General features: G+C 35.6%; 2 protein-coding genes across 2 annotated transcripts in view; both read left to right on the plus strand.

Annotated features, from left to right (window-relative positions):
• LOC134852940 (uncharacterized) overlaps positions 1 to 19822 on the plus strand; it is a 343687-nt gene that overhangs the window by 279368 nt on the left and 44497 nt on the right. The gene's annotated exons all lie outside the window — the stretch shown is intronic.
• On the plus strand, positions 62 to 18430 carry LOC134852942 (glutathione hydrolase 7-like). Its single transcript, XM_063868817.1, has 12 exons — positions 62 to 307; positions 791 to 942; positions 1741 to 1846; positions 2475 to 2613; positions 3780 to 3865; positions 7041 to 7221; positions 7686 to 7893; positions 8677 to 8831; positions 13469 to 13608; positions 16454 to 16626; positions 17235 to 17329; positions 17727 to 18430. The coding sequence occupies exons 1-12, from the start codon at positions 65 to 67 to the stop codon at positions 17891 to 17893; spliced, it is 1845 nt and encodes a 614-aa protein (XP_063724887.1). The 5' UTR covers positions 62 to 64; the 3' UTR covers positions 17894 to 18430.

A 19822-nucleotide genomic window follows, 5' to 3' on the forward strand; every position in this document is an offset into this window, starting at 1 on the left:
GCAATGTAGTAATCTCTTTAATCGGGATACGAAGTTTTGAAACAGTTTTTTTGTCAGATTCAAAATGATCCCTGAAAGAGATCAAAAGTATATCCAGCATATTGATAATGGCGTTAAGCCTAATAACGTCGTGGAAGATGTGCCGCTGTCGACAGCTTACAATTTGAACCCTATCGTGGAACGCGACACTAGACCAAAAAGTTTCATGGATGTCCATGGAAAGACAGTACTTGTCGCTGGATCGGGCTTACTCGCTGCAATTGTCACGCTTGCACTCATAATAGACATTATAATGGGAAGTCAAGCTGTAAGTAAATATCAAATTTCGTTCTACGGATCCCTTTAGCTTAATTCCCTCCTTCATTTTTAGTGGCTCTAAATTTATCCATATGGATGCTGGAAATGTAAATTCATTCAATTGCATTTCATCGATGATAGGGCGGCCGATGCTTTAATACCTGACTAATTGAGTAAATAATCTTTTTGCTGATGGATTTTGGTATCGTTAAAATGGCCCTGCTCAACATGTGCACTGTCGTATATGGAAGTGCCCCCGCTAATTGATAAATATTTTTCCATATGGTTCGACTTTCTTAAGACAATTTGGTGATTGATTAATTTTATAATGAAATGACCTGAATCTGCCCAATATAAAAACATTATAAATACGTACCGGCACAAACACCTTGACCATTTTTCTCTTAATGATGCTCTATCTTGAATGACATTTGTTATTTAGCTGCTCAGCTTCAAAGAAAATAGGAATTGCATGTTCTGAAATCGTGTTTAGGTTGAACCCAATGGAGTGGTAGTAAGTGAAATTCCAGCGTGCTCTAAGATGGGAGCCAAATTGATGAAAGGTGGAGCATCAGTCGTCGATGGAGCTATTGCGACATCACTCTGCATGGCCGTCCACTTGCCCCATCGATCAGGACCCGGAGGGTGAGCTAAATTGTTTTGCTAGCATCACATAAAATTAATAAATATCACCTCACAACTGGCTAAATATGGTTAGACAAATTTGAAAGGAAATGTTTATTATTCAATTGTCCCACTTGGCTTGTATTCCTGAAAATGATATGCATAAGACAACATCTAAATTATAAGACAAACTGAAAGTGATATTTTTAACAATCTTTTTTAGCCATCCCAAACAGTAAGACCCAATTCCGACCCAATTTTCAAAAAAAGCGTTTTTAGGCTTTTTTTTGAAATATGACCAAAAAATTACTTTTTTCGGCGCACGCTCACCTCTCACTTGAGTATATTGGCGCCAAAGGCGCCTTCAAGAAGGAATTCCAACGTGGTCTTTAAACACAGGCATTTTTGACATCAAAACATGAATTTTTTTTCAGTCTGTTAGTGTAGTTTTACTGAGGCGCTCAGATTCATTGCCTTAGATCGATGAAATTGTTTTCAATGTTGTCCCAAATAGTCCTAGCAAAAACGCACTTGAAAGAGTAAAAACCTAAATTTGCGCGTAATTCGAATCTTTTTAATTATCCCCCTGGTAACTAGTATCGAACTGACATCCCATAATGAACTAATTCAACGGTTAAGCATTTGTGAATTTTGTACCTATTTACGATTCTCAACCCCACCCCGCCTGAAAAGTTAAAGAGATCCCTTAATTCTTCAAACTACTGTATGTTTACGGATGACATTAAAAAGATTTAACCAATGATATATATGTTTTCAATTAAGAAATTATTTAGAAAACTGTTGTTTTTTGTTTAACAGTGGTGGATACATGTTGGTCAAGGAAGAGAAGAAGGTCGTGTCGTATGACTTCATGCCTGAGGCGCCCAATGATATCGCTTACTACTCGGCAGATAACAACGACAGGGTAAGTTTCCTATGTTATCCCGCAAAAATTCCTCGTGATACAAAAATTACGTTGAGATAGACTATATATATTTTTAATGATAGGCGATTGGGCTCTCAGTTGAATTTTTTCACATCAAAATGGAAATACATCCGCTATCAATATGCACGTGCTTGGAGTGCTATTTAGGCCACAGATAGAATGGAGAATGTGCTACTGGTACATTGAGCAATTTTTTATTTACTTATTTGAAGTTTAAGATATGACACGAGACAAGGTTTTTCCAAAGCATATCGCATGTTTTGAAGTTTAAGCAACTGAAAAATTTCATATCCCTTTCGGTTTAATTTTAAGGGCAGGATAAATTGAATTGCAATTGCGAATAGGTTATCTAATATTGCAATTTGGCGTGAGTGTGGTTTGCATGGGTCCCAGTTTTGCATAGCATAGTAATATCACTTGCAAGAGCAATTGTATTACAAACGGGATACTAATTTTTTACCATAATTTTTTTTCGTGGAACCCAACCGTTCTTCGCAAAAAAACTGATCTCTCCCTAGTTTAAAGAGTGCAAAATTTCAGCTGAAGCGTGGATAGTAATTTCACCGATAAAGAAGGTATAATAATCCAGATTACTTGTGTCTTACAGGGGCAGGATGAGATTCTGGTTCCGGGATTTCTGTCTGGCTTGAAGCGTGCACATGAGGACTATGGGGAGGAGAAGTGGGCTGAGTTGATGCACACTGCAGCTGATGTGGCCAAGGAATACACTGTGACCTCATCATTAGGTAAGTGTATGACGTCATTTTAAGTTTAGTGCATTGTGCATAACGTCATCTTTAATTTTAGTCATTATTTAAGTTGTATGTAAGCCTGTAGTGATGGTTTAACAAGGCGTTAATATAAACTAAAAAAACTCTCATCATTCAAACTTAACTTAACGCTTTTTACAGATTTCTACCTCATTCAACAATAAAATAAAATTTAAAAACCAAACAAAAATATTGCTACATTTTTTATGGGCTTATTTTCGCTGTTTGAAAATTTCCATGTTTTAGAGTTTTCGCTTTAAGTTATAATTTTCATAAAGTAGCGAAAAAAATAAAGTTCTCGTGGATAAATCTACAGCGTGGGATTTTTTGGAGAAATGCCAAAAAAATGGGTCGACCAAAAAAACTAAAAACTACCGAAAGAGACGAAAACTATATTTATTTGATTGCAAAAAATTTCCGTTTGCGTCTCAAGAGCTTCGAAAAAAAATTGAACCAGCTTTATACTTATCAGCCAACAACATTTGGTCAATTTTGGTCGAGAAAGGACTGAGACCAGGAGTCAGTGCCAAAAAGCCAAAATTTTGGAAATCAGAAAAAGAAACGCAAAAATTGGTGCCAAATTTTTCGAGAAAAGCCACAACATTTTTGTGAAAATGTGGGTTTGTTCAGACAAAATCATCGTTTATTTATATTCAAGAGCCATGTTTTACGTGAGACAGCTCCCAAATATGCGCTATCATCACAATTATATCATTCTAACATAAAAAAAAACTAAATTACAAAAGGGGCCCTTCCGTTTAGTTACGGTTAGTGCACAAGCTGGATAGGGCCATACCAGCGATCTAAAAATGCATATATATCAGCAATGAAGTCATAAATCAGCATTAAATGCATCGTCATAATGTTAATTTATCTTAGCCGTCCTTCCTCTACAATAGCGCTTATGGAGTTGTCGATAAATTGAACTTTGCGTAGTCCCGTAGAATTCTTATCTGTTGGGATATTTTTCATTTTATTTTTTTTTCGGAGGTCGAATGATTTCTTGGTAAGTTATTTATGTGTTATCATTGAACTATTGTGATATTTTTCGTGCCTGTTCATCAAATAATAATTATAAATTCGTTAGAACACTGATAGATAGTTACATGGATAGTTAGTATCATAGCATTTTTTCTGTTCAGATGCGGCGATAAAGAAGGTGCCGGAAGAATACAGGACTGCGTCCTTCGAGGAATTGTTCCTCACGCCAAATGGATCCGTGCCCACGGTTAGTTGTGATTGTCCAAATACGGGTGAAGCAGAAAAATATATATCAAGCTCTTAATAATAATAATAGTAATAATGAAGTTACAGGAGATGTAGGATCTCTATGACTCTATTCGGCATTAGTTACGAAATTCCCTCGCCCCCTATTAGAAAAGGGGGAATTTCGTTACTAGATAAAATTTCGCATATGCTGAACATATGGTAATTTTTCTACAAGGCACCATATGGATACCGAAGCGTATCTTTGAACAGATCCCACAAAATGTTAGTGTTTTTAATTGACATCATTTTCTTTTTAATGGCATATTCTCTCTGCAATTTTTAAAGAGGTTAATGAACGTAGTGAGACTCTTATGTAGATTGTGATTGTTTTTTTTAGTGCGGTACGAACCTAAGTCGCAAAGAAAAGTGCTACTATTGGTGGCATTTTGAACGATATGCTGCTGTACCAGTATAATGTCTTAATTGCTTAAACGTTTGATTAGTAAAAAGTTAACACAGTTGATGCATTTTCAATTCATCAAATGAACCGACAAAAAGTTCTTTGTTTCAAACAGCAGTACAATGATAAAAAGCCCCACTTCAGAAATTTTCCAACTCATTGTATCTCGCAATTTTTTTTGAAAGGCCTAAATTAAGCAAAAATGGGCTTTATTCTTTCCAATTTATTACATGCAAAATTGTGTCTCTTTGTATTTGGGGTCCCTTTTGCGGCATCGAGTTGGCAGTTTATTAGCATATGTAACTTCGTTATTAGTGACTAGTTTTGGAGGAATTTAAGCATCCGTGGCTGATTGGTTAGTGCGTGAGACAAAATAGCAAGGTCGGAGATTCGAATCTTACACGTAGCTGAGTTTTTGCTAATTCGAGGTTTATTTCTACTTCTTCTTATTTCACTTGATATAGCTGCTTTTTGGTCGTGTTCTCGCAAGTGTTTGCGAAGCGCAGCTTCGCCTCTGTGCGTCAAATTGGGTTAATTTGTGTTTGCTCGATCGTAGCGTAGTGTGATAGCGATGTAACTTTTTTCCAAGCTAACGCACAAATAAAAGTAAAATAAATAAATTGCACTTTTTATTTAGGAGGGTGAAATGGCTATTTAATTGCATGTGCTTTGACATTTCAAAACTAATAACTTAACTCAATTGATGCTGTTTTAATTCATCGATTGAGTCGAATAAGAGCTATTTGTTTCATACAACAGTATTTACGCTTCTGTTTCGAAAAAATTATCGGCTTATTATTTGTCTGCTTCTGTTTTGTCGGCTTAGTTGCCACATCTTAGATTTTTTGCAGTTTCCAGTGCAGTTGCTTTCTATGTTTTCATTTACTCCTGCATTTGGTAATTCTACTAATCTTGATTTCGTCTATTTTCCTTTTTTTGTTTTTTTTTGCTGAAAGTTTTTTTCGTTCATGACAACATTTTTATTTTCGCTTGATAATTGTTTTTCGAACTGTCATTAAATGCCGTCGAATATATCTCTGCAAACGGAAAAGTTTTTGAAAATGGCTTTCGAAAACACCGCAATAGAATATCATTCCGACAACATTTTAAAGTTTTTTAATTGTTTTTTTTTTGGACTAAGTGGCTCTCCTTTTTTTCTATCTGCTGGCTTGCAATTCTATTTTGTGGCTTCGCAAGTGATTTGAAGCTCCGCTTCGTCTCAGTTTTACACTCCCATTTCAGAAATGATACAACTCGATATGCTTTGCGAGGATTTTTAAATCCATAAATTATAAAAATTTGGCTCATTACGTTCTACCTTATTGCATGCAAAAATTTTTGTTTGTGCATTTTAAAGCCTAATCTTGTTCCGTTTTCTTGCTCTGCAGTTTCGCCTCTGTGTGAAATTTGGTATTAAATTGGGTTTTAAAAGTCAATAATAAATTCATCTTGAAATTCATAGTGATTGTTATAGGACATTTTTTCTCCCAAATTCGGAAAAGTGAAATTTTTTAAGAATAAATCATGATTTTTTCTTGCGTTCATTGACTCATTTCAAACTGTCTGTTGGCTATGTTTTTAAGTGTCAAAAGATGAGTTGAAAGTAGTTTTTTTGGTTAAAGTGGCTTTTTCAGGTTAGTTTGATTTTCGCGTTTTGACTTAATTTTTTTTTCAAATTTATTTTAATTTTGTATGCGAACAGGAAAGAATTTACAAATTGTGCAAAATAATTTGAACCCTCTTAGGTTGGAGATATAACCAGATAAATTTTTTTTCTGGAAAGTTGAAACTTACTTAAAAAAAGTCCATTTTTTCGGTTAACTTGAGTTCATTGATATTTTTGCAACTGTCTGTTAATTGGCTATATTTTGATTTGAAATGATTTTTTTTCTGTTTGATATATTCACGAAATTAACTCGACTTCCTTTTTTACACAAGCAAAGCTTGTGTTTTAGCATGAACTCTCTTTTTTTCCAAGCTAATTCGCAAATATTGTTGTGACAAAATGTGTTTATTTTGAAAGAGTTCATTTTGATCAATAACCAGCTATTAAGTACAGACAATGCGAAGGATATTAACACAGACTATAATATTACCTTAGCACTTTAGCTTCAAGGCATCATGGAGCTGTAGGGTAGAGGTAGGGAAGGAGACCAGCAGCAAAATAAGAGGGTTCGAACCTGGGCAGGGCCGGATGTTTTTATTGACCTTTTTCGTAAACTAGTTTAAATGCGTCCGCTCTATAAATTGAGGCAGGTATGTTGGTAAATTTCTTTTTTTTTAAAATTTATTGGTACTGCTAATGCGTCTTAATTGGCCTGCACTTAGCAATTGTGTAGACTCATAATTGGCGTGTGTCACTTAAGAAGTTTTGTAGACTCAAAGTTTTACTCATTCATTTTTCCCCAGTAGCGTTATCGGTCATATTTTTGCATGTGTATGCGAAGTAGAACTTCGCATCTGTGCAAAATGAATTCACTGTATTTTGAAACTTGAAGACAGATGGCTTTTTCAGACTTGTCAAACTGGCATTTTTAACTTTTCAAACGGGAATTATTAACTCCAACTTTTGTTTACTCCATGGATTGAAGTTAAGATATTTAGTTTTTTTTTCAACAAGTGTTCTTTAAGACTCTAAACTGAATTTACTTATGATATTTCAGTATGATTAGGGCTTGGACAGTTTTTGATGCAATGAACTATCTAGTTGAAAAAAAGGTCATTCTTGTTTCAGGAACTGGCTAATGCACCTTTAGAGAAGCTGCTGCGTAAGTTGGCCAAAAATCCAGACTCTTCTTTCCTGGGTCTCCAGTCTCACATCATCACTGACGAAGTGAGTCAGCTGAAATCGGAGGACCTGGAGTCTTACAAGGTGGAAATGACTGGAGCTACCAAGGCTTCGTTCCAGAACCCGAGTTAGTTTGCAGTCACATCTTCTCTTGGCTCTTCTCCACTTTGCATTGCATCCTAAATTGCAAAATATCGATTATTAGAATACTTTCAATGATTAAGAAAAAATAAATGCTGAATAACGAACTTTTATCCTCGCAAAGATTCATAGCAATATTATCTACAACTTAAATTAAAATTTGAAAATGAAATTCGAATGGCGGCGAAAGTGGAAGAAAGCCCCGAATATTTCACTGACTTTATAAGATTCACTGACTTTATATGCACCTCTCAAAATCACAAGAAATTCCTTAATAAATGTTCATACGGCACTTTTATGTAAAAAAGATCACTTGTTGCCTACACGTTTAATTATTGTTTCGACCATCGAAAAATAATTTCAAATGTTCTTTTATAAATCCAATTTTAGAAAAAAAAAAGGAGAACAGGAGAGAAGCCCTTTTTTAGATAAGTTCTTTTTTCGTCTCAGAGTACGATATGTTCACCTCACCTTCACCCTCCTCTGGTCCGGCTCTTCTGTCCACCCTTCGCATGCTGATTGAGACTTCGAAGAGTGACATGGATGACAGTACACAGAAGTATCATCAATTGTTGGAGGCACTTAAGTTCACATCCAGCCAGCAGATGTACGTTGCAGATGTGGAGGGCAATGGCGAAGTGGTAGAAACGATGACAAGGTGAGAGTTGAATCCAATGCTGTCCACTTAAATATTTTTTTTTCAGATTTTCCTACCCCTTGTAAAATCTTTTTTTTTCAACAACTTACATGCTGCTACAAAATGAAATTATAATAAGCTAAAAAGCATATGTTAAAGTTGTTAAACATTATTCACGGGTACCGGAAATTTCCCTGTTTTTTTTAATAAAGTCCAATTTTCCCGTATGCTCAATTTCCTGTTGCCTTTGTATCCCTTTCTAGCCCCATTCTATCCCTTTAATCTGACCCTAGAAAAATCAAATGGAGATAATTTTAGTTGATGTCATCTCGAGGCGATCGCGATCTGAAGGGAAACTTCAAAGGACTTTTAGACCATTTGCTATAGCTTAACTGACGGTGAAAGCAGGGGTGGATCTAGCGTTTTCTGGAGCGGGGGACTTTAAATTTTTTTCTAAAATTACGATGACCGTTTTTCGGCGCCTTTAGAAAAATTCTAGGATGGATCAGTTGAAAATGAATGTCGTAAAATAGTATCAAAGGGGTGACCCTGTGGATGGTGAAGCGGTTGAAATCCCTGGAGAAGGGGGAAGAGTCCGCGTTAATTTCACCTTATTTTAAACGGCGCAAAAAGTAAAATAAAGACGGCAGGACATTAAAGAACATTTACCTTTCTAGTTAGCATTTTCTATTTTTCGAAAATGGGCTCTTTTGCAGTTTCTCACACTCTCCGTAAAATTATTTGCTGAAGATCGTTTCAAACATCGCGTATTTTTCTGAAAAGTTAGATCAGTTGTCGTTTCAGTGCTTCGAATGCCGGAAGCCTCGACAGTCTCATTCCAGCCTCCTCCGTCTACAATCCAATCGCATCCGAATACCAGGACAAATGTTTGCCTGATGAACTAACTGTTTCATTATCAGACTCACCTGCAACTTCGCCTGTAGATGAAGATTCTTCAGGTCAGTTTGACTTTTGTTCTGTTATTGTAAGATGGAAATTGAGCGACAATGTTCTGGCTGTGATTCGCTTTGTGAGTATCAATGAACCAATTGAAGACTTTTTTTTCAGGAAAAGCTCTTGAAATTTGATCGCGCTCAAGTTCGACATTTTTTCGCGATTTGACTTATAATACTGACTTATATTTTGCTGTTCGATTTTTTTAAATGCAATTCAAACTGATTCGCTTAAAGGAAGTTAAATTATGCTCTCCAACTAAGAAAGCGGAAATGCAACAAAAATGTGATTGACTTTCAATTTCGAAAGCGGAGCCTATATTTCAATTTTTGTTACTCATATTTTATTTAAAAAGTGATGGCCATCAAAGACTCTTGAGTCGTTTAACGTGTTTTGTTTTCTGACTTCATTGACAGTTTAACGAATTTCTGTTGGCTATGTTTCTATTTTAACTGTCAATGAACGATGTTTTTTCTTTTCGAAAATAGGCACGGTCAATTTTTTTTGCAGTTTTGGTTTTAGCTTAATGTCGATGAACGTTGTGAATACTCGTATAAAGGTCTTGCTGATTATTGTTGTTTCTTAGAAGGAAAAGTCTTGAAATGCTATAATAATTTATGAAGTGCATTAATACAAAGTTTACGCTTGCGATTAGCAAGCGTTATCGAATCGGAATTATACTTTTTTTTCTAGTTATCAACTAGTTTAACAAAATCAGTTGTATAAATTATACTGATATTCTCAATTTCATGAAAATTCAAATTCAATTACTGGGTACTAAACAAACTTTTGTATGTATAATGAAGAGTTCTGCTGATGATTTTTCGGCTTCTTGGTTGTCAAGCTTTGCCGGTTTGGTTTCCAAATTATCTAGTTCCTGTTTGATAAAGACATATGGAATTGTTCGGATTCGGGTTTTTTGGTGAGTCCTCCCCTTCTCCCGTGCCTTCATAATCCCCTAGCCTGTTTTTACCTTCACTTTACTTTCTACAGAAATTCTGAAAAAAGTTTGGGTGGAATTTTTGACCCATGTTTTCTCAAAAACTCCCCTACCAAATTTGAGATTTTGGATTCAATAGAAAGAACGAGTCGCGAGAAGCTCTCCTGCATTAGCAATTATGCCCACATTTTTTGACGCTCAAATTTTATGTCCCTCGGAAAAGTCAAACTTTAGATTTTTTAACAGTTTTTTGAAACTTAACTTTTATCGAAAACTACCCACACAAATATGAAGATTATGGGTTCAATGGATGGAGCATGTTGATGAAGCTACCCTGCATTAGCGACTTTTCCCAAAGTTTTTAATACAAAATTAATGGCCCTCAGAAAATTCAAAACTTTGATTTTTGGACCGTTGTTTCAAACTTGACTTTTCTCAAAAACTACCATCCTAAATCTGAGATTTTCGGTTCAATAGTGAGAACGAGACGTGGAAAGCTCCCCTGCATGCATTAGCATTTACGCCCAAATGTTCTTACAGCAGAAGTTATGGCCCTCGGAGAAGTCCAAGTTTCGTTTTTTTAAATCTTTTTTCAAAAAAATTTTTAGACTTTTGTTCAATAAAACTACATTCCTAAATCTGAGGCGACAAAATAATGGTATCATAATGCTTAATATGGTATCATAACGCTTAATTTGGTTCTATTCTCTGCTTCCTGACTTTCAAGATTTTAATGTTTCAGTAATTTTCAGAGTAATAGTTTTTTGACCTATTTTTTAGTTGAAAATAAGCCATCATTTTGTGAATTGTACAATTTTTGCTCGTTTCAATTTCTCATAGTGACCGTTTTGGTATCAGTACGTGTTCTTAGAAAATCTCAAACAAGTACTTCCAGCTTTAGCAGGTCTCTAATGTATTTCGTATACGCTTTTGATATATCTATCGTGGTATGTTTTTTTCTCACTAAAGTTTCAGCTTATCGGATGTCGGCTTCAATTCTGTCAGGGTGTTTACACCAATTTGTCGGATCGTCGGCTTATAACTCAGACACCAGTTTTTAACCGCTAAAATTCAAACAAACTTGGATCTCTTCGAAAACTCAAATAAATTCAAACACGATAAAAATGCTCTTTTGTTTTTTAATTTTATCGTTTTTCCACTTCCTTCTTCAATAGTAACATTGTTCGAAGTTCTGCTTACTCGTTTTTTAGCGCCATGGTGCGCTCATCCTATAATTGTTGTATTGCAAGTGGTGCGAAGCTCAGCTTCGCCTCTATGTTTTATGAATGCACACATGTTCAATTCAGATTCTTCTTTAAAAACCTTTGTATTTCTTGAGTTCAATTCAAATTCTTCTTTAAAAACCAGGTAAGTTGCGCTCTCCGAAATGACACGAGAGATATTCAAGTACTTCTAATTTCAATCAAAACTGGAGTTTTGTTTTTGGATTTCACAGCGGAATAAATATTGAACCTTTTGATCCAGTTTTCTCAAACGAGGATTAATTTTTATCAAAAATTCGTAAATTGTTATTGAAATTCGAAAGTTATTTTTTTTTCAAAAATGAATTCAATTTTTTCCGTTTTCTTGCTTTCACATTGCTTTTTTCCAACTGTCTGTTGGCTATTTTTACAGTCTTTGTATGTAATCAAGCGTTACGTTTTATTCAAAGCTTCTTCATTTAAAGATTTCACTCAGTTACTGTGCTCAGAATATTCAGAATTAACTGCTCAGCAACCGGCTAATCTTTATGAAGTTTTTATGAAAGAGCGATTTTTTTTATTGTTTAAGGAAAAAATCAGTCCTTTGCGCTCAGTTTTCGTTTTCCATTATGACTGTGGGTTTTTTTGAAATTCAATTCAAATAATGCTCTTGAATAGCGATAGCGCGCATGTCGAGAAAAAATGTTTGTTCAGCTAGGAAACATCGATTTTTAAAAATAAGTCAGCCACATCTGAGTTCGTTGACACTTTTCTTTCTGTCGGATGGCCATATTAATCGTTTGAGTCTGAGCCAATTTTTTCTAAACATAAATTTGCCGATAAATTGAACGTATGCAAAACAGTTCGGCTTCAGAGAATGGATCAAAGAGGCATCAGCGTAATATCGTTTTTCAAGCTGAATGCTTTAGTTTGATTCTTCCGACCACTGCAAGTCGGTGTGTCTTCGGTGTGTTTTTGTCTTCGGTGTGTTTTTTTCGTTTCTTCCAAGCAAAGTCAGGTGCCACAAATAATCATCGGAATGGGTCAAGTGATAAAATATTGTAAAGAAACCTTTCAGTATCGAATGACATAAAAATTTTGAATATTTTCTCTTAGTGTCGAGAAAAACTGGTCTAAGATTCTGGTCGATATAACGTAAAGAAGCCCTTTCAGACTGGAATGACTTAAAAAAATTCTCTCATTGTCGAGAATAACCGGTCTTATGATTTTTAGTCAAATTACGAGCGAATAAAGCGAGCGAGCAGGCTCATTATAGGCTAAAATAGGCATCAAGTAGGCAGCTGATAAATCAAGTTATCTCGTGAAAACTTTGTTTAACTGCAGTAATTCTCTTTTTGGAAGCTTTTATCAGCGCCTTCCTAGATTCCTAGGAATAAAATTGAAATAAAAATCGAAAGTTTCCGGGGGAAAAGTTTTTTTTTGTAGTTTCTAATGTTGCTTTTTGTTTTTTTTTCTATCTGTTTTATGAGCAAAAATTTGGTCAGATTTGTCTAGTTACTAATACTATTAAGACGCAATTTTCAAAAAGGACTTTAAAGAATTGTTGGAACTTTCTGTTCCAATTGCACATAAATCTGCTATCCTTGCTTACACTTGGGGCTGCGTAGTGTAATAGTACGAACCTTCTGTTTTTTAAATCTAACTCGCAAATAAAATTTTTCATTGAAATTGTTCACTTATTTGGTGGCACTTTTGCTATAATCACGATCTGTAGCATTTGAAATTTCGTAGCAACTGTTCCCTGCTTTAGTTGTGGCTAGTGTTTGTGATTAACTAAGCGTCCGTAGCTCACTGGTTAGTGCTTGAGACTCATAATCTCTAGGTCGCAGGTCGAATGCAAGACGTAGCCGAGTTTTTACTAAGTTCAGGCTTTTTTCTACTTTTTCTCATTGAATTTTATAGAGCTGCTTTTTAACGTGTTCTCGCTAGTGCTTGCGAAGCAAGCTTCGCTTTTGCGTAAAACATGCTATTTAATTTGCATTAACTTGCAATTAGATATCTTGGAAAAATCGTTTCGTCTCTTTCGGTAGCGGGCCTAGTGTAGGGTGGGGGATACGACGACCCCCTCTGGGATTCCTACGCCCCCTTTGCACTATTTTGAGATATTCATTTTTGGCCGACCAACCTTCAAATTTTGGCCGACCAACCGTCAAGAAATGACGCGTTGACTGCAAGGGAGAAATTTTGGTCAAAATAGTATCTTTTTAATGATTTGTGAGAGCTCTCAGCTCTCAAAATCAATTTTGTCGATGTAAAAAAAGTTTTGAAATATAACAAAATTTTGCTCAAAATTAAATCGATCCACCCGCCCATTGGTCTCTTTTTATGTTTATAAGCTTGATAAGAATGATGAAAGGGGAAGATCAATGGTTTCGTTATATGTAATGATGAAATATTAATTGAATATACCTGTGGCCGAACTTTTTTCTTTGCCTCAATAGCATGGTTGTGGTTTTTTGAATGTCTGTTCACGTTTCAGGAGTGGGTGTTGTTGTCATGAACGACCTTGGAGATGTGGCTGTCATAGTGACGTCACTCAATTCACCTTTCGGCTCTTATATTTTGTCGGACGATGGATATTTCTACAATAACTATGCAGCGGCTTTTGACGCTCCGGGGGTAAGGAATTTTTTTTTTTTTAGTTTTGATTATTCTGTTTTATTTCATTTTTTCGTCAAGCATAGATTTCTGTACATCTGAATAATTGCTTGTTCAGGTTCAAATATTGTAAGTCTGCTCTTTTCTCTGAAATTTGTTCTCTCGGTTTTTCATGCAGAGAAATGCAAATACAATTATGAATTAATTGATAATCTCAAGTGTATATTGTACTTCAAAATCTCAATTGTATATTGTAAAGTCTTTCTTATCTGATATTTCGAACTACTTTTTACTTTAATGAAAACAATATTTGTAAGGTAAAAAGTCAATGATCTCTACTATCCTCAAGGAAATCAATGATTGACTTCAATCACTTGTCGCTTAACTATGTGTCTGGAAATGTCCGTTTTTGTCATTTGACGAGTCGTGAAAAAATCGGGAATTAGGGACTTAATAAATATTAAGCTCACTAAATATTCTCGCGTTGATAGTTTAAAATAGCCTAAAGTTTTTCGACTTGCAACCATTTTTCATGACAGTGAAAAAAAACTAAATGCAGAAGTTTGAAACTATCATTTTCAGGATCAAAATGTATACTGAGAAAAAAGTAACAAATTGATAAACTATTTTGCTTTTCAATTGAGAATTAACAACGAAAATCTAACAACTAATAACCAGAATGGCATCACCGAAATTCAATACATAAATTCACGTATGGCACATAGATTTGATCCAGTTTTTCATAACTTCAATGTCCAAAGTTTTGCATGCCAAAATAATTCAGTGTACCAAAGGTACCAATTTGTGTGCCGAGTTTTACGTTTCACAATATCCCACGCATGCTCAATAGGGGTGAGGTCATGACTACAAAAAGGCAAGGCAACACTGGAACTGCATTCTTCACTAGAAATTGTGATGTCAATCGGACCGAGTGTCATTGAGCCTTATCTTGCTGAATTGCTACAATTCTTGGAGTATCCCGCAAAAAAGGCAATAATTGAATCGTAATATGCGGCAGCATTCAATGTTCCGTTTACGAAAATTGGTCGTGATCGATAATTTTCAGACATTCTACAAAATATTACCAATCCTTTGCCGCCTGATCTATCAGTTTCACGGAAGTTTTTTTTTCCGATAAATTGAAACTTGTAATTCAGACATCGCCTTTCGTCTGAGTTTAGAGGGAAGCGACATTCATCGCATTAGAGAACTTTTTTTCAATCACATATCCTGAGTTCGCGCAAAATCCCAAGCAAACATCTCAGGCGTTGTCTCTGACTAAGAAATGGTCTTCCAAGCGCAATTTTTTTTATTAAAGGAGCTGTTACTCCAAACTGCAGTGCTGCTGTAGTAGCGTTTTGAAAATGATGGAAAGAAAGAAATAAAGAATTTGCTTCTCCATTTATCAAATCATTACATTCATCAATTGAAAAATATATTCATAAATATTTTTCATAAATGAAGAAATCAACATGAATATGGAGATGATAGACGAAGGTCACAAGATGTGTCCAGTTAGACTCTACCCATTATATTCTGAGAAATGTTCTGATCGGCCTTGAGTATGTGAATTATTTTGCGAACCGATTTGAAATGCAATGCACTTGGTCTTGCTGATCGTCCAATATCATCTACTTAAAGAGTAATCTCTAGGTCATTCTATACTTTAGTGAAGTAGAAACATCTAAAAATGTGGATTTCTCTCTTATTGAAAGGCCACAAAGAACCATACCGATTGCATAGCTGCTATTTGATTAAGATTTAGTCGTTTTTACAAATCTCTCTTTGTAAGTTTTGTGTGATTGTGTTGAAATTTCAAGTGTCAGATGATTTATTTTTTGTTGTGTTCAGAAAACTAACTTAGTTTGATTTTTAAGGTGACAATTTATTCAGTTTTCTGAACGCAATGAAAACATTTACGGACAAACGAAATTTCAACACTGTCACAAAAAATCAACAAACAGCGTTTTGTTTCTCGAGCATAGATGATAGAATGAAGAGTCTGAACGTGGTGAAGACTGTTATATAGGTCTTGGCGATTTTTTGGAGTTTTTTTTCAGGAAAAAGTCTTAAATTGCTCTAATAACCCAAGACGTGCGACGTGCATTCATACATACTAAGGTTTTTATGAATGTAGTTAGGAATATATGCACTTTATGACTGCAATTCAAATGCATCTGATAAAAGTTACGTAAGTTTCACTCAACAAGGATGAAAGTGGAAATGGCGCTAAAAACCTGAACAAATTCTCGTTTCGAAAGAGTCATTAAAAATTCTCAGCGGAATAAACAAAATTACTTATTGATCCAGTTTTCTCGAATTCAGTTATTTTCATCAAAAAAGAGTCAGTAATATATTTATCTTGAAATTCAAAGAGCATTAAGGCCATTTTTACTGTGAACTTTGAAAATTGAAGTTTTTTTCAATTATAAATCAGTGCTTTTTGTTTCCTTGCGTTCAGGTACTCTTATCCAACTGTCTGTTGGCTAAGTTATTCAGTTTATTTGTACTATCACCTCAAATCTTTCGTTAAGTTTTTTTTGTTAAGATTTGATTGTCACACAAGAATTTTTTTAAATTTTTATGCCAGTTCAGAACTATTCCATGTGGGAGCTACCGTTGAAACCAATTATTAATGGAATCCTAGTTGAGCGTAGCGGTAGGCTATAATATAATTCTTTTTCCCATTTTTGATTTGAAGTAGATGGGAGAGCGATTTATATTGAGACTTATAGCCTTCCAATTCCCATTTTCACACAATTCACTTAAACTAAATATTTAAATTATTGATCAAAAGTTCTTAGAAATCAAAGATTCTGATATTCGTTCATGGCCTTTTCTGAGAAGAATTCTAATCCTGATTTAGAGCGGGTCAGTCAATGAGATGTCAGCCAACAAGCGACCTGCCAACACACTGGCTCCCCTGATTGCATTCGAGCCAGAAAACCTCTGCAAGACTCACCTGGCCGCTTCTTCCTCCGGATCAGTAGCCAGTGTGGCAGCTGTCAGTCAAGCGGTGTACGGAGTATTGGACAACAGGTGATAAATTTCAACCAATCAGATTCGAGAGTTTTTGAAGTATCAGAAAGCATCTGATTTGGAACCAAATTTGGTTTGTTTTTAAAGGTCATTGAGCGAAGTAAAGTTACTTATATAGGATGCACTGTTTTTTTAGTTTTTTTTCCATTATTTTTGATTTCCTTCACTTATTTTCCTTTTTTAAAAAGGTAGGCAAACTGAACTATCGAATAGCGAAAGTATAAATGTCAAGAAAAGCGTGATCGAAATTCGAAAGTGGAGATTTGAAGAAAAAAACAAGTCAGTTTTTTTTTAGTTTACTTGCGTTCATCGACTCTTTTCCATCTGTCTGTTGGCTATGTTTTTAAAGATCTGGTTAAATACTTTCTGTAAAATTTATGTATAGTTCGTTATGTTACCTTTATAAGCGAAGCGGGCAACAAAGCGGAGCACTCGAATCTCTATATTTATGGTTCAATTAGCTAATACACGTTTTGCTTTCGCGCTTTGTTCGCTTGAGACTTCCCATTATATTGAACTTCCAATTATTTTGAAAAATTTGTCTGGGGTTAATGATTAAATTGTTCAGCTATGCTATGACTGATGCTGTGAAAGATTAATTTGTTCAGCTATTCTATGACTGATGCTGTGAAAGAGGGAAGAGTGTTTGCCACTGCAGTTGTAGAAGATGCGGGCACGAGCAAACCAGACGAAGCATTTGAAGGTAGAAAATCTATGTTTTTTATGAGCTCTTATCTGAAATGCAAAGATGCAGCGGGTCTTTCTTCTCATTTTTCCAAAATTGACTCTATATCTGAGTTCCTTAGAATCGGAATTTTTCAAACAGTTTTTTTTTCTGAATTAAGGGGATGTTATAGAACCGCTGTTTCACTTATGCTTAAGAAATAGCCTCTGGGTGAATTTTTTGTTTTTTTTTGGGCAACGAGAACGGATGATTTTGAGTTTCTGAAACTCTTTAAAGTTTATGTACGAAATATAAGGGATATACTCAACAATCTCCCGCCCCCTTTCAAGAAAGGGGGGTTGTGAAGTAGATTACTTGCAGCGAATTTTCAGGGGTTGAGGTTGTTAAGTAGATCCAATATTAATTTTGTATACAGACAACAGCTCGATTGATTTTGACGTCATCAGTGAGTTGAATTCGTGGGGTCACGTGTTCAACATCCCTCTTCCCTCCGAGGTGCTCAATTTAGCCCGCAAGGAGAACGATGACGTCACTGGGACTAGTGACATTCGAGTGGATAGCCAGGGTGCAGTCGTGTTCTAAACTACATAAGATGTGGTCACATGAGTGTCCAATGAACACCAAATCATTTGGGCAAAGATCCTCAAAAACTTTACACGAATATATTCCGACGTTTTTGTAGTTCTATCCTATTCAATAGAAGGATTCTCTCTGGTGTATCTGAATTTAGTAGCTTGTAGCGAAGGTTGGTTGTAAATTTTGTATAGGAATTCTCTAGAAATTTGACTTCAATTCTCAAAATCAAGCATTTCAATCAATGTAATAGCAGCTTCTTTGTGAATCAGAAAGTTTCTGTGACTCGTCAAATTGAGTTTTCTAACGGAGCTTTAACATAAACGCATGCCCATAATTTTTGAAATGGTGGATCTTGTTAACTATCTCTCTGGCTGAAGTATTTTGAAACTAAAGACTGAAAATATTCATCCAATTAGTGATATCCATTCAAAAATTAGCCAAGAAAAGATTCAAAGTTTGACAGAGTTTGGAAAGTTTCTTCTTCTGAACAATTTGAATTCCAGTTTTTTTTAAATTTACAGCACAGCATACAAAGGTCAAATCAACCGAAATTTCTCATCTTGTGTAATAGAGATAGCTAAAGGGATCCTGGAGGATAAATACAGAGACGCTTACAAGCTAACCATTTGCTGGTTTATTAGCATGTTGTATTGTATTGCAAGTTGATATCGACTTTTATCAAATGAAGTATCATTCCTACTTAAGCCATATACTTAGAGTATCAAATTTATGTAATAGCTCGGTGAATGATCATATCTCCAATGAAATAAGTAATGATATGTATATATGAATTGGTGTGCGTGCCATAAGCCGAATTTGCAATAAATTGTACATTCATATGATTAGGCACGGGGCTTGTTGATACTTTTATGATTAACGTTAGAATAATATGATGGTATTGCCATTTTTAATCCCATAATTAAATCGTAATTGTAGCTGCAAGTCATCCATTTGCGGGTACTTCCATTGGCCCCTCTAGTGAGTTTTTCATTTCCTTCTTTACACTCGCGGGCGTAGTGTAAAATTTCGATGTTCTTTTTTCCAACTTAAGTTTTAGCAAATGTAAGTGCTACTTGTGGTGTCATTTTTGAAGCTGCCTGAAATGGCAGTTTGATAGAATGTGCTTTAACAATCGATTAGTAATTTGTTAACTCAGTTGGTAGATAGTAATAAGTTAACACAGTTGGTGCACCGAAAACAGCTATTTGTTTCAAACAACAGTACAATCATAAAAACTCGATTTCAGAACTTTCCCAACCCACTATATCTGGAAGTTTTTGAAATGCATAATTTATACACAATTTGGCTTAATGCTTTCCAATATCTAACATGTAAAATTGGGTCTATTTCTAATTGGTGCCATTTCAGCTGCAGCGCCTTGACTATTTCTTAGATTATGTAACTGCTTTAATGGTGAATAGTGTTACACAGGTCTTCTATTATATTATAATTAGCCTCCGGTCCTGCTCAATGCAGGGCCAACCGTGGGGGAGGGGGTACTGTCATCCATTTCGCCGCAGCCAGTCCAACCTTGAGGAGGCGGAAGACTTTGGGACCCCTCCAACCGTGACCGAAGTGGGATTCGAACGCATGACTCTCGTGTTGAGAGACGTTTGCCTAACCCACTCGGCCTAGGCTGCTCGTGAGGTCTTCTCGTAAGTCGCGCCGTCAGTTTTTTCTTACGTCACGCCGTCAGTCTTTTATTAAGTCGCGGCGTCAAACTTTTCGTAAGTCGCGCCGTCAGGCTTTTCTTAAGTCGCGCCGTCGGTCTTTTCTTAAATGTTGCCGTCAGTTATTTCTTTAGTCGCACATTCACTACGTTCTTAAATCGCACAGTCACTATGTTCTTAAATCGCGCAGTCACTATGTTCTTAAAATGCGGTGTCAGTCTTTTCCTAAGTCGCGATGTCAGTGTTTTCGTAAGTCGTGCCGTTT

Source organism: Symsagittifera roscoffensis, chromosome 8 (assembly GCF_963678635.1).
Source record: "Symsagittifera roscoffensis chromosome 8, txSymRosc1.1, whole genome shotgun sequence".
NCBI classification, from domain to species: Eukaryota; Metazoa; Xenacoelomorpha; order Acoela; family Convolutidae; genus Symsagittifera; species Symsagittifera roscoffensis.